This window comes from Onychomys torridus, chromosome 14, assembly GCF_903995425.1.
Source record: "Onychomys torridus chromosome 14, mOncTor1.1, whole genome shotgun sequence".
NCBI classification, from domain to species: Eukaryota; Metazoa; Chordata; class Mammalia; order Rodentia; family Cricetidae; genus Onychomys; species Onychomys torridus.
Window position 1 is genome coordinate 5,923,356 of NC_050456.1, and position 14,287 is coordinate 5,937,642.

At 37.3% G+C, this 14,287-nt stretch overlaps 1 protein-coding gene across 6 annotated transcripts in view; it reads left to right on the forward strand.

The window, feature by feature from the left end:
• Window positions 1-14,287, forward strand: part of Crppa (CDP-L-ribitol pyrophosphorylase A) — a 295,404-nt gene that overhangs the window by 176,816 nt on the left and 104,301 nt on the right. For 5 of the 6 annotated variants that reach the window (XM_036206639.1, XM_036206645.1, XM_036206641.1 and 2 more), the window contains one exon: window positions 13,218-13,349. The exons of the other annotated variant lie outside the window; for it this stretch is intronic. In XM_036206639.1, coding sequence (XP_036062532.1) covers window positions 13,218-13,349 — 132 coding nt within the window. The remainder of the gene's footprint in view (window positions 1-13,217; window positions 13,350-14,287) is intronic. 6 annotated transcript variants of the gene reach the window in all.

Consider the following 14,287-nt stretch of genomic DNA (forward strand, 5'->3'; position numbering starts at 1 on the left):
CTCCCTTCCCCACTGCCCACAACTCCTGTGGATCCCACAGACCTTCCTCTCCTAACCTTTCTCTCCCTACTTGTTGCTTTATCTCAGCCCCCTGCCAGGGAAGAAGATATGCGGCTTGCAGATCTTCCCTTCTCCTTCTTTTCCTCTAGATACAACCCCTAGTCTCATCTCCAGTGCCATATCAAACCCTCTGGGGTGACCTCTTTTCATTGTCTCTCCAAATTCCAAGGAGATGGCATAAACAGATCCTGATAGGACACTCTGCTCTTCTCCCTCCTGTGAACTCCCAGACTCCTAGACTATCCCTATTCCCAATTGTCAGCCCAACAAAGACAAATCCAGAAATCGGCCCTGAGATCTAGAATCACCCCAAATCCGCACAAGCATAAAAACACAATCAATAATAACCCAGACAACATGTCACCAACATAGCCCAGCTATCCTAGCACAGCAGGCCCTGATTATTCCAACATAGCTGAAGTACAAGAAAAGGACCTTAAAACTGCCTATATTAAGATTGAAGACAAAATGGATGAATCCCTTAAAGAAATCCAAGAAACCTGAACATATAATTTTTGACAAAGGAGCCAAAAATGTACAATGGAAAAAAGAAAGTATCTTCAACAAATGGTGCTGGCATAACTGGATGTCAACATGTAAAAGGCTGCAAATAGATCCATATCTGTCACCATGCTCAAAACTTAAGTCCAAGTGGATCAAAGACCCTCAACATAAATCCAGTTACTCTGAACCTGATAGAAGAGAAAGTAGGAAGTAGTCTTGAGCGCAATGGCATAGGAGATAAATTTCTAAATATAACACCAGTAGCACAGACACTGAGAGAAACAATCAATCAATGAGACCTGTTGAAACTGAGAAGCTTTTGTAGAGCAAAGGACATGGTCAACAAGACAAAGTGACAGCCTACAGAATGGGAAAAGGTCTTCACCAACCCCACATCTGACAGAGGGCTGATATCCAGAATATATAAAGAACTCAAGAAATTAGACATCAAAATGCCCAACAGTCCAATTAAGAAATGGGCTATAGAACTAAACAGAGAATTCTCCACCAAGGAAGTTCAAATGGCTGAAAGACATTTAAGGAATTGCTCAACATCCCTAATTATCCGGGAAATGCAAATCATAACGACTCTGTGATACCACCTTACACCTGTCTGAGTGGCTAAGATCAAAAACACAGAAGACAGCTTATGCTGGAGAGGATATGGAGCAAGGGGAACAATCCTCAAAAAAAAAAAAAAAGAAATCCAAGAAGCCACAAGGATTGTGTGGAAAGAAATGAGAAGAACGAACAGTTCAAGACCTGAAAAGGAAAATAGAATCCATAAAACACAAACTGAGGGAATTCTGGAACAAAAATGTAGGAATTTGAATAGGAACTACAGAGGCAAGCTTCACCAACAGATTACAAGGGATGGAAGAGAGAATCTCAGTATTGAAGCCATGATATAAGAAATGGATACATCAGTCAAAGAAAACATTAAATTTTAAAAATACTGGAACAAAGCATCCAAGAAGTCTGGGACACTATGAAAAGACCAAATCTAGGAAGAATGGGAACAGAGGAAGGAGAAGAAACACAGCTCAAAGGCACAGAAAGTATTTCCAGCAAAATAATAAAAGAAAATTTCCTAACCTAAAGAAGGAGATGCCTGTAAGGGTACAAGAAACATACAGAACACCAAATATACTGGACCAAAAAAGAAAGTCCATTTGCCACATAATAATCAAAACACTAAATACACATAATAAAGAATATTAAAAGCTGTGAGGGGAAAAGGCCAATTAACATATAAAGGCAGACCTATTCAAATTATACCTGCCTTATCAATGGAGACAGTATAAGCCAGAAGGGCCTGGTCCAATGTTCAGTAGAGTCTAAGAGACCACAGATGCCAGCCCAAAATTTTCAATCATAGATGGAGAAAATAAGATGTTCCATGATAAAGCCAAGCTTAAACTATCTATAAATTATCTACAAATCCTGCACTACAGAAGGTGCTAGAAATAAAACTCCAACCTAAGGAGGCTCAATGTACCCATGAAAACACAGAAAATAAATAATCTCAGACCAGCAAAATGTAAAACAAGAAAATGCATCTCTCTCTCTCTCTCTCCTCTTTCTCTTTCTCCACCACCCCCCACTACTACCAGTAACAGCAACAACAAAATAACAGAAATCAACAATCATTTGTCATTGATATCTCTCACTATCAATGATCTCAATTTCCCAATAAAAAGACATACAAACAGGATGGATGCAAAAACAGGTTCCATCTTTCTCTGTACAAAAACACGCCTCAACATCAGAGACGTTACCTCAAGGTAAAGGGTTGCAAAAATTTTTCCAAGCAAATAGAACTAAGAAGCAAGCTGGTGTAGCCATTTTAATGTCTAAAAAATAGACTTCAAAAGAGTCAGGGAAAGATACTACATACTTATCAAAGGAAAAATCCACCAAGATGACATTTCAGTTCTTAATATCTATGTACCAAGTTTGTAAAGGAAATACTACCTTAGCTTAAATAACATATTGACACTCACATACTGATAGTAGGAGATACCAATATCCATATTCACTAATAGATAAGTCATCTAGACAAAAACTAAACAGAAATACTGGACCTACCAGACATTATAAACCAAACAGACCTGACATATTAACAGAACATTTCACCCAAACACAAAAGAGTATATGTTTTTCTCTGCACCTCATGGAACAATCTCCAAAATTGACCACATACGCAGATACAAACAAGTCTCAACAGATATGATTAAAATGAAGTGACTCCCTGCATCCTATTAGGTCACCATGGATTAAAGCTGGGAATCAACAGCCATAGAAACAAGAGAAAGTTTACAAACTCATGGAACTAAACACCTCTCAATGGAATGAAAAATGGGATAAGAAATAAAGAAATTAAAGATTTTCTAGAATTCAATGAAAATGAACACACAGCATATCCAAACTTTTGGGACACATACTTCTTTCTCTGAATTGTATTGGCATAAAGGCAGATATCAGATGGACCCTGACATAAATCCACAAACCTATGGATACCTGGTTTTTTATAATGAAGGCAGAAATATGCAGTGGAAAAAAGAACAGCATCTTCACCAAATGTTGCTAGTCAAACTGGATGTGTACATATAAAATAATTTAAATAATTTCATAATTATCATCATACACAAAACTCAACTCCAAATGGACCAAAGACCTCAACATAAAACCAGATGCACTGACCTGATAGAAGAGAAAATGGGGACTAGCCTTGACCTCATTGACATGGGAGAAGACTTTCTGAACAGAAAACTGACAGCACAGTCATTAAGATCAACAGTTAATAAATGGGACCTCATGAAACTGAAAAGCTTCTGTAAGACAAAGGACACCATCACTCAGACAAAGCAGCAGCCTATAGAATGGGAAAAGATTTTTTTTTTTTTACCAACTCTGCATTTGATAGTAGACTAATATCCAAAATATATAAAGAACTCAACAAACTAGATATCAAAATCTAAATCATCCAATTATAAATGGAGTGTAGATCTAAACAGATTTTAACAGAGTGATCTCAAATGACTGAGAAACACTTAAAGAAATGTTCAACATCCTTAGCCAGAAGGGAAATGCAAATCAAAACAACTTTGAGACTTCATCTTACACCAGTAAAATGTCTAAAATAAAAAAAACACATGTGGGGCTGGAGAGATGGCTCAGTGGTTAAGAGCACTGACTGCTCTTCCAAAGGTCCTGAGTTCAATTCCCAGCAACCATATGGTGGCTCACAACCACTTGTAATGAGATCTGGTGCCCTCTTCAGGCCTGCAGGGACACATGCAGGAAGAATACTGTATACATAATAAATAAATAAACCTTTAAATTATAATAAAACAAAAAGCACATGTGACAACTCATGCTGGTGAGGATGTGGAGAAAGGGGCACACTCCTCCATTGCTGGTGGGAGTGCAAACTTTTTCAACCACTGTGGAATGGGGGTTCTCAGAAAGTTGTGAATTGACCTGCTTCAAGATCCAGCTGTACTACTATTGGGCATATACCCAATTACAGGCAAATGGATGAAACTAGAAAAAAAAATCATCCTGAATGAGGTAACCCAGACCTAGAAAGACAAGTATGGTATGTACTCACTTATAAGTAGGTATTAGCTGTTAAGTAAATGATAATCAAGCTACAATCCATAGACCCATAGAGGTTAGGTATATAGTAAGGAATTCAGGGGGACACCTGGATCTCCCTGGGAGGGGGAAATAGATGTTTTTTGTATGAACTGGAGGATTGTGGGGATAGGAAGGAGAGAACCAGGTAGTTATGGGGAGGAACATATGGTGAGGAAGGTGATGTGGGGAGAGACAGTTTGAATCGAAAGACATTTAAGAGAAAAAACACAAATTTGAGACAAGAGGACAGTAGTAACAACCTATCAATCATCTCCTTGAATTAAATATTTGTCAAAGATCATGGCATCAATCATAATGAAGGAGGCATTTCAGCAAAATCATGGATTTGTAAATACATCTGTAGTCTGCATTAAAACACTGCAGTATATAAAGTATGTATGAATAGATCTGAAAGAAGAGGAAATGCAGTGCAGTGTTAGGGAATTACAATATCTTCTGCATGTCAACAGTGGATGGATCACCAAGAAAGTTTATGTGGAAACACCAGTCTTAAATTGTTGCCTAGGTTAAATTAATAGACATACTAAGTTGTCCCTCCAATGACCAAATACACCTTCTTCTCAGTTGTGCACAGGGTGCTTCCATGAGAGATTATGAAAGTCTACAGAATGTCTTTAAAATTATTGGAGTTGTAAATGCTAATGGTTAATTTACAAGATTAAACCATTTTAATGATCGATGTTATTTGATGAGTCCACATGTACCTCAGATGAAGATTACAAATGCCTGTGGAGACACTCTTAGTATTGCTTATATGTACCATGTACTTGCATTTGGGGTTTCTGTACCTTTAAACATGTTGTATTTTTTTCTCCATAGTCCAGATACCTTATCTTCTGAAAAGCCCATTTAATGTTGTTTTCCATCTTGAATCATATTAACTCAGTATATATGTAAAAAAGAGTGTATATATCTGGATCTTTCCCCACAAGTTCAAAGCAGTATCTAGTGGACTTTGTAGTTGATGGCATAAATATATACAGCCACTTTCATTGATGAATGGACTTAAAAAATCACCTTTTAAAAAACACATATTGCTTATCAAGATCACCTACAGACAAGTTTTAAGTTTCATGATATAAAACAAAATTTTGGCAAGTCACAAAAATATGCACATTGCCAACTTAAGAAAATTGGACATGAGAATTTTGAACATTTTATGACTATGGAAAATTGCTATCGACTCAGTAAAAGCCATTCTTTGAGCTTTGGATTTGGGGTTGGGTTTGTCTGGCTATGTCATTGGTAATGTTGTACTGTGCTCCCAACACTGGCAGCATGCTCCCAGACACGCACATGCCACACTGGGATGCTAAGCTGTAGTATCTGAGTGATTAGGGATATTAAATATATACATCTTGACTTAATGATATTTCCATTTTCTAAGGCATGTTTCCCAAGGCCTAACGCACTGGAAGAGGAAGAATATTTGAATGCACATGGTATAGGAAACTCTTAAAGACTCACATACTTATAACTAATTACTTTGTAACTAACTATACTAAAAACTATAGTCTCATAGTTTTCTCTAGGGAAAAAAATAAAGTGAATATTAATGTTATTTATATATAAATGCCTCATATCAATGACTAGTATTGGTTTTCACTTCTGTTTCTAATATTTATCACAGGTGGTCCAGCTGTACAATCATTTTCCTATAGTATGGGTGGCCAACGTATGTTCTTCAAAAAAATTGTGTGCGGGAGAGATGGCTCAGTGGCTGAGAGCACTGGCTGTTTTCCAGAGGACCCAGGATCTATTCCTAGCACCCACATGGTGGCTTTCAATCATTTGTAATTATAGTTGTAGGAAATCTGATGCCCTCTTCTGGCCTCCATATCTATCTATCTATCTATCTATCTATCTATCTATCTATCTATCTATCTATCTATCTATCTCTTCCCTCTCATGCATGCAAATGCCTGTGTAGACAAATAGAGGGACTTGGATCATCTAAAGTAAGTGTTATAGGATATTGTAAGCTATTCACTGTCAATCTTCTAGAGGAGAAACATATACTTTTAACCACTGAACTACCTCTCAGCTCTAAAGTTATGTTCTTGTGAAATAGTTGGAAGAACTTAATTTTAGTCAAAGCTTGTAATTTTATCTCTTGACTGTCTAAAATACAAAGTTCTGGTTCTGTTACTTTGACCTCTCAAATAAGGATGTGAAAAACCCTGTGCACTCCACTTATAACATTAGGACTTATGTAAAACACATTCTTTAACACTATTGAATCAAAAGAAACTTGAAAACCTTTGTGTGGATAACGTTTCGTACAAAATATTTTTCATATTTACTGTTTTTTTTTGGAAGCTATCATTTCCCAGTCTCCTAGCTTCGGTGTTAGTTTGTAAAGATTTAGAAAAGAGTTGTTAATAATTTGGCCAGGCTATCCCTGATAGTTTGTAATTTAATTTGTTTCCATTTATCAAAATTGTGTCTTGATCATCATGAAGACATTGAAACTTGCTCTGAATGAAACAGTTCATTGTGGTGGCCAGGGATGTTCATGCTTGTTCGTTTTCTTTCTTTGTTTAAAGTACAGTTCATTAAATTAATTTTCACTAGTAGATTTCACATAATTGTTAAATAGTTGACGCAAGTAGAAAGTTTTGAAGATTTCCTCTGATCTTGGAGATAAACCATGCTTTGATCTTCTCGGACACTGGCCATTTTTCCACCAGCTGTGAGATGTGTCCCAAGCATTCTTGAAAAGTCATGTTTTGGCTATGCTGAGCCTAATTTACCCTATTTATTTTTTGTACACATGTGGATAAATTTATATTATCTGTTGTGTCACACTCCCTGGTCTATCCCTGTTTCTTTCAAAGTCATTTATTTGATAATTACCAGTACTCTCTTCTTGGCCACCCTCTTTCCACCTTTTTTTTTTTTGGCATTGAGCAATGTGTTATTTGGATATTGGATACATTTAAGCTATAAAAATTAATTTTTTTCTTAGTCAAATAAACAGTCTTTCCCCCTTCATATTACGAATCTTGACTTCTTTCTCTGGCCTTCCTGGAAACATGAACAATGGATTTAAGATTGGCAAGTTGGAGTTTTATTATACTTAATATTCAGGCCTGCTCCTTTAATAAAATTATCTGTCTTTAGAGATGAATGAAAATCACATTTAAAATTATTAAGCATTGATTGCAGTTCATCTGAGACCAGTGATATATTAGTAGGTCACTGGAGAAATCTAAAGCATGTGTAGGACTGAGTGTACAACGCAGGAGGTACAGATGGGCTGTGCAAACAGTGGGGGCCAGAGCCCTTGCCACCCATGGAGCTGTCCAAGGTTAAATACATAAGCCATTTGCTACTTCACTCAAAGAAATGTTTACCCTCTACTTCAATGAAATCAGTCTTCTCTGTAGGGCAGAAGGAGACAGTTTCATCTCTCTTTATGAATGTATGTAAAAGAATCTGAAAATACCATGCTAAGGAGGACATACTATTAATATAATTTATATTTGACTTAACAGTCTAAATTGATTAAAACATACATATCTGCTAATGTATTCTTACACATTTTCAGGACTCACACTTGGTGAAACATTTTGCTAAATTTCAATGGATATGTAATTGCCCAAAGTGTCATTTTGTTTTATTAACTTAAAACACTTACATCTCTCCATAGCTGTCATGATTATTTTGCATCTCTTTGCTATAGTTGTATATAATTCTGTCTGGCTTTTAAAAATTAGATTCACTTGTGATTTTGTACCAACTGAATTTTTCCATTGGAATTATGTAAGTTGTTGGTGTGTTTTAGAAGTTCAAAGTTAGCCAGGGAGAGTGTGTACATCTTTAATCCAAGCACTTGGGAGGGAAAGGCAGGTAGACCTTTATGAGTTCAAGGCCAGCCTGCTCTACATAGGGAGTTTCAGGTAAGCCAGGGTTACATAGTGAGTCCTTGTCTCAAAAAACATGCAAACACAAAAATAAATAAAAGGTCTACTTTAATAGTCCTATGTAAAATATAATGTGCTTTTAAAATCATGGCATTAGTGCCCACAAGATGGCTCAGTGGGTAAAGGTTCTTGCTTCCAAGCCCAACCAAATGAGTTTGATCCCTGGAACCCATGTGGTGGAAAGAGAGAACCAACTCTTGCAAGGTGTCCTCAGACTCCTCACATGCACTGTGATGCACAACTAAATAAATATAAAAGGGTTGTTTTAAATAGATTATGTCATTAATGAGGACATCTGTAGGAGATTGTCCTCATCTTAAAAATACCATCAGGTCTTTATATCTGGTAAATGAGTATTGAGTTGCAGCCTACTTTTTATGGTTAAATTTTATTAACCTGATGATATATATCTGTATTTTTAAAAGAGTTTATTGTAGTGGTAGCACAATGCTCAGCATGTAGTAAATATACGTGGTTGGGATCTGAACCTTTCACCTATGTTTTGTTACATAATGTTTTAGCCATTGGGCATGTTTCATTTTACAGATCTGTAGTTGGAATAGCAATCACCTAGTTCCAGGTGACATGTCATGAATTGATAGTAACTCTATAAACAACTGTATCACATTCTTGGTTCCAACCATAGTGATTTTGCTGCAATGTGTGTTTTGTAAGAACAGTTGCTATCTTTGTGTTGGCAAGTGTGGGTTGGTATTGGCCAGTGTGGAAATGACATCAGCTCATAGGCAAGTTTTCCAAGGAAAAAAGGAAATTATAACCTTAAAAGAAAAGGGAAGAGTGCCCTCAATATATGCTTTTTGAGAGGCAAGTAGACTCCTCTGTTCTCCAAGATAACTAAAATTGTGCACCTGATCCTAGGCCAGACTTTCCAGAGAGGTACAAGCCTTTAGAAGGTGTGTTTTCTGCTGTGCTGACTTCCTGGTAGCTTTCTTATACAGAGCTCTATTTTCATTGTGACCACCATCCTTTCTCTAGTAAGGTTACCCACATTCCCATTCTTTCTCCTTTCTACATTTTAAATATCTATGAGAACTATAATTTGAATTAAAGCACCTTTATGTGGTTACTATTTGAGAAATTCTCCCTAGGAACAATTTCCCACATCTTTAAATATGAGATTTTAAAAACTTGAAAAGTATTTGGTAAAATTTATATTAAACAAAAAATTACCCTTCATATACTTAAATGGATGAGCAATCATGTTAGCCAGGTCATTCATTCCAAAAGCAAAACATTCCAGACACATTAATTATGGGTGACATGTTAGCTGATGTTGGGAACCATGTAGCCTAGTTTCGTTCAGATCAGCATATGAGTGCCTGTCCAGTGGGTCTCCATGAGGCAAGGACCAGTGGACTTCAGGACAGCACAGAATACTGTTGGGACCACATGGCCTTGTACATCCCCCTCTCTTGTAGTTGGAGACCTTCTCTCCAGCCCCCCGCCAAGCCCTGTTAGCCCAACAACCCACTTATAAAATGAACATACAGACACTTATATTATTTAGAAACTGTATGGTTGTGGCAATCTTCTTGTTAGCTACTTCTTCTATCTTAAATTAACCCATTTCTATTAATCTATACTTTGCCACTTGGCTCGTGGCTTACCATTACCTTACATCTTCCTTGTCATGGCAGTGGCTGGCAGTATCTCTCTCCCCCAGCCTTTACTTCCCAGAATTCTCCTCCTCCTTGTCCCGCCTACCCTATCCTTCCTGCCTGGCTACTGGCCAATCAGCACTTTATTTTATTTTAACCAGTCAGAGCAATACATTTGACATACAGAACATCCCACAGCACTCACTCATAATGTTGATGATTCTCTTGGCAGTTTTCAATATCACTTTGTCAGTCATGTGTTGGACAGATGTGATCATTCCTTGAAACCCCACTTTTTTTTCAAATATTTTTCGTTAAAATTCTTTGGTAACTGATACTTCTCAGGTTTCTTATCGGGAAATACTAGGTGTCACCCCAGACCCCAGGACCTGTTCTGATTCAGTGCTGACAGGATTGGAGGTAAGAAAAGTTAAGTCAGTTGAAGAAGTACAAGCTAACTCTATGCAATGAGTTTGTACCAGATCACCCATATTGCTACATATATGCTTTAAGTTTTGAATGATATTGTAGTTCTGGAAAATGTGTGCTTACGTTTATTACTTTTTAGCTTTATAAGGACATGATGAGCCTGGCTCAATATTTAGCCAAGCCAGCAAAATGCTGAATGTTGTTTTTGGTTTAAAAGTTGTTTTGATATGAAGGTTGATTAAAAAACATATTTGACATATTTGTTTTTACCAGAAGTTGATGCTGGAGGGTGGAAAAAACATGCTTCTTTTTGAAATATAAATAAAGACAACTTGGGCTATTTGGGTCTGGCCACTTGTTTGGAACTCATGTGGTGGTCAGATAATGCTTCATTTCTTCACATGCATGCCCCTTCTCTGTCTCAGACCTTGAACCCAGGCTGTGGTGGGACCATGGCAAGCCAGAAGCATTTTGTAGTGTTTGTATGATACTGCACTTACACATATTTAAAAGTTTAATCAAACTTTGAAGCCTTAAGCATCATACAGCAGTAGTCTTTCAGGCAAGGTGGTTTAGCACCAAGGTGTACAGTCATTACTAAGGAGCAGGTTTTGTACCTGCTAGTCAACCCCCTGACTATGTTCTGTCCGTCACTGCAATTTGGGCAATTGTCTACAGTTTGGTAAGTTAGATTGCCTTTTGTTTGTAAGCCTATCACCAGCAGTTTGGGTTCACTTAAATATAAAAATCCATGGGAAGGAGACTTTGTAGATGTAGTTTGATCAATGTTATAAAGGAATCTCTTTAATTCATCAACTTCAATGTGGTTTTTGAGCCATCATTTATAAGACTTCTAACTAGGAACCAACACCTCTTGCTGTAGCTAGTGGGCATTGAGGGCTTGGGTTCCAAACCCCGGTTTTCAAGTTAAACTGCATTGGTGGGAAGTCTAGCCTTTGTAGTGCATTTACAGTTCTGGCCATGCTGTGCTCATGAGACAGGAGCTAAGAGCTGAAATTCCACCTGAGTGACGTTCCAGGGACGCAGAGGTAGGAGAAACGGAGCCTGAGGCCCCCAGGTCACATTGTCTCATCCTGTACTGTCTGCAGCTCTGCTCATTGGGAAGCCTTTCTGCTTTTAATTTTCTTGAAAAACATTTACTTTTCTTGCTTTTTTCCTTTTACTTTTTTGTGGAATGTCATTTTAAAGTTATTTCTTTAGCATATAATTGTATGTATGTCATTTTAGATTTCTAAAGGAAATTTCTAAATGTACCTATTTTCAATTAACTATGTTTAATAAGTTCTAAAACATTGTTATTGGATAACTATTGAACTAATATCTATTAAAAATCATTGAATCAGTGTCTTTAAAATGAGCATAATAGGAGCTAGGATGTAAGTCAGTGATTGCATGCTTGCTAGCCATGTGTGAGGCCCTGAGCTTTAATCTGCAGCAATGAAAGAAAAAAAAGACTTTCATGCAATATTTTTTCCTGGAAAACAAAAATGCAATGTTAGAGTAGAGAACCTCATTCCTGTGTGCTATAGAAGGAACATACAAAAATGGATGCCTGCCAGGGAATGTATTTCTGTGTGTGAGAGCAGGGCAGAGGGAGGTTCTGCAGAAGAAGAGCATGAGGGTGGGGTACACATTAAAGTGTCTCTGGTTAGTAAGCATATGTGATAGGGAAATTTCTAATTCTGAAAAAGTTATTTTGATTAGGTCTTTCAAAAAACATACACATTTATTCATGGTTCTGTTTTTTGTTTTTTGTTTTTTTTTGCATCATTTAGACTAATGGTTCTTAACCTTCCTAATGTTGCAACCCTTTAATACAGTTCCTCATGTTATGATGACCCCCAACCACAAAATCAATCTGTTGGTGCTTTATAACTGTAATTTTCCTACTGTCATGAATCATAATGTAAATATCTGTGCTTTCCAATGGCCTTAGATGACCCCTGTGAAAAGGTCATCTGACTCAAAGGGAGTTGTGAACCACAGGCTGAAAACTACTGATTTAGGCAGTTTCCTGTAAGAAAGAGCATTGTGTTATGTTTCCACTTAATAAATTATCTTGGGCCAGGCAGTGGTGGTGCACGCTTTTAATCCTAGCACTCAGGAACCAGAGGCAGGTGGATCTCTATGATTTCAAGGTCAGTCTGGATTACAGAGTGAGTTCTAGGGCAGCTGGGGCTATGTAGAGAAACCCTGTTGCAAAAAACAAAAAAACATTTATCTTGGAAAAACTATAATAATTTGTAAAATTAAGGAAGCCTCAACCTGGGACCCTTTAAATTTCAGTTATATTTTTTAAAATTTTTATTTATGTTTTCAACATAGTATTCTTATTGATTATTTACAAATTTCACACAGTACATGCCAATCACACTCACTTCCTATTTCTCCTAGATCTACCCTCCCACCTTCTTGCCTTCCCCACAAAAGAAAAAAAATATACCAAGTCCAATTTGTGTTGCCCATGGGGCAACAGTGGGGCCTGGTCAAACTCCCAGTGGCCAGCCCCTTAAAGAAAACTGAGTCCTTCCCTACCAAAAAGCCATTTTTCCCAGAACATGGACCTTGCTAAAAACAATGTTCCATAAAAAAATTGCTTGGGGTTTGTTAGACATAGATAATTATTTATTAGAGATGTCAGATATTCTAAAATACCATGCAAAGTTACGTCCCTTAATTTTATTAGCTTTTCATAGGCTAAGAAATAATGAACCTTATTATAGATCATTAATTAAACTTAATTAGTAGAATCATGTTTTTATAAAACTGGTATGATTTGCAACAGAATGGTAGCATTTTGTATTTTTCAATGTATTCTCATTGAGCATTTATTTCATATTTATAAAGGATGCACCATCCACTTATTAGGTACTTATTGCCTAAAAGACATTGGGTTTATTAACATGAATTAACAGAATTAATAGACCATTGCAGCAGTGTTTTGTTTCTCTCCAGGAGGAATGCTGAAAAGAAATGCTCTGCTTGTGTCCTGTAGGTGCACTGCCTTGACTTCACATTAGTCCCACCCACTCAGAAGTTGGAAAGCCTGATGTGGATCAGGGATTTGGCAAAGGAAGTGAAAAAAAGGAATGTTTTATTAAGTGGACTCCTCATAAACTACTCACAGGTATGAAAGGCGTTAATATTTCCAGAATGCGTGTTTTCAGACTTCTAACGGGAGGAATATGATTTTGATAAAGCAAGTGGATGTTGCTGGTACAGAAAATGATGGCAGGGGCTGCGGAGAGGGTTCAGTAGGTCAAGCTTTTGCACATAAGTGTGAGAAGCTGAGTTTGAGTCCCAAGATCCTGTGTTAAAAGCTGGTGTTATATGATGGGTCTGTAACCATAACACCGTTGATGAGAAATAGGAGTTGGAGACAGGAGACTCTGAGGGAATTTTTATGATAGCTGGCCTGGTGCACACAGTGACAAGCAGCCAACAGTGTCTCATGCGAGGTAAAAGGAAAGGGCTGACACTGGACATTGTCCTCTGTGTCTTCCACATGTGTGTTGCACTCAGGAGAGCATGCGTACACTCCCATACATGCACACAGACACATGGACTTACTCATTTCTTCATGGTCCTCTGTGTCTTCCACATGTGTGCTGCACTCAGGAGAACATGAATACACTCCCATACATGCACTCACATACACATGGACTTACTCATCTCTTCATGGTTGTGATAGGTCTAACCTCTCAACTATAGGATGAAAATAAAAATAGAAAGAAATGTTTTAGAGAAAAGATGATTGCAGTTTGATCAGTTATGGATCTCTGTAACAATGTATATCAGTTACAAAAACAAACTTCTTTAATGAAGGGTGAGAGCTGCACTTCTCTGTGGGTAAAAAAGAGAATAACTATTAGAATACACTTAGAGACTATTGGTTCATAAGAATAACAACAGCAGGTGGTCCATCCACAGGTAACTGACTAGACTTACAGTGTCAGACATAAATTCCTTCCTATTGATCAGGCCTTAAGTCTGAAAAGACAGTTCACATTCTCAGCCACAATTGATGCATCTATGATGAAAGCCCTATACCCAAGGCTCAGGAAG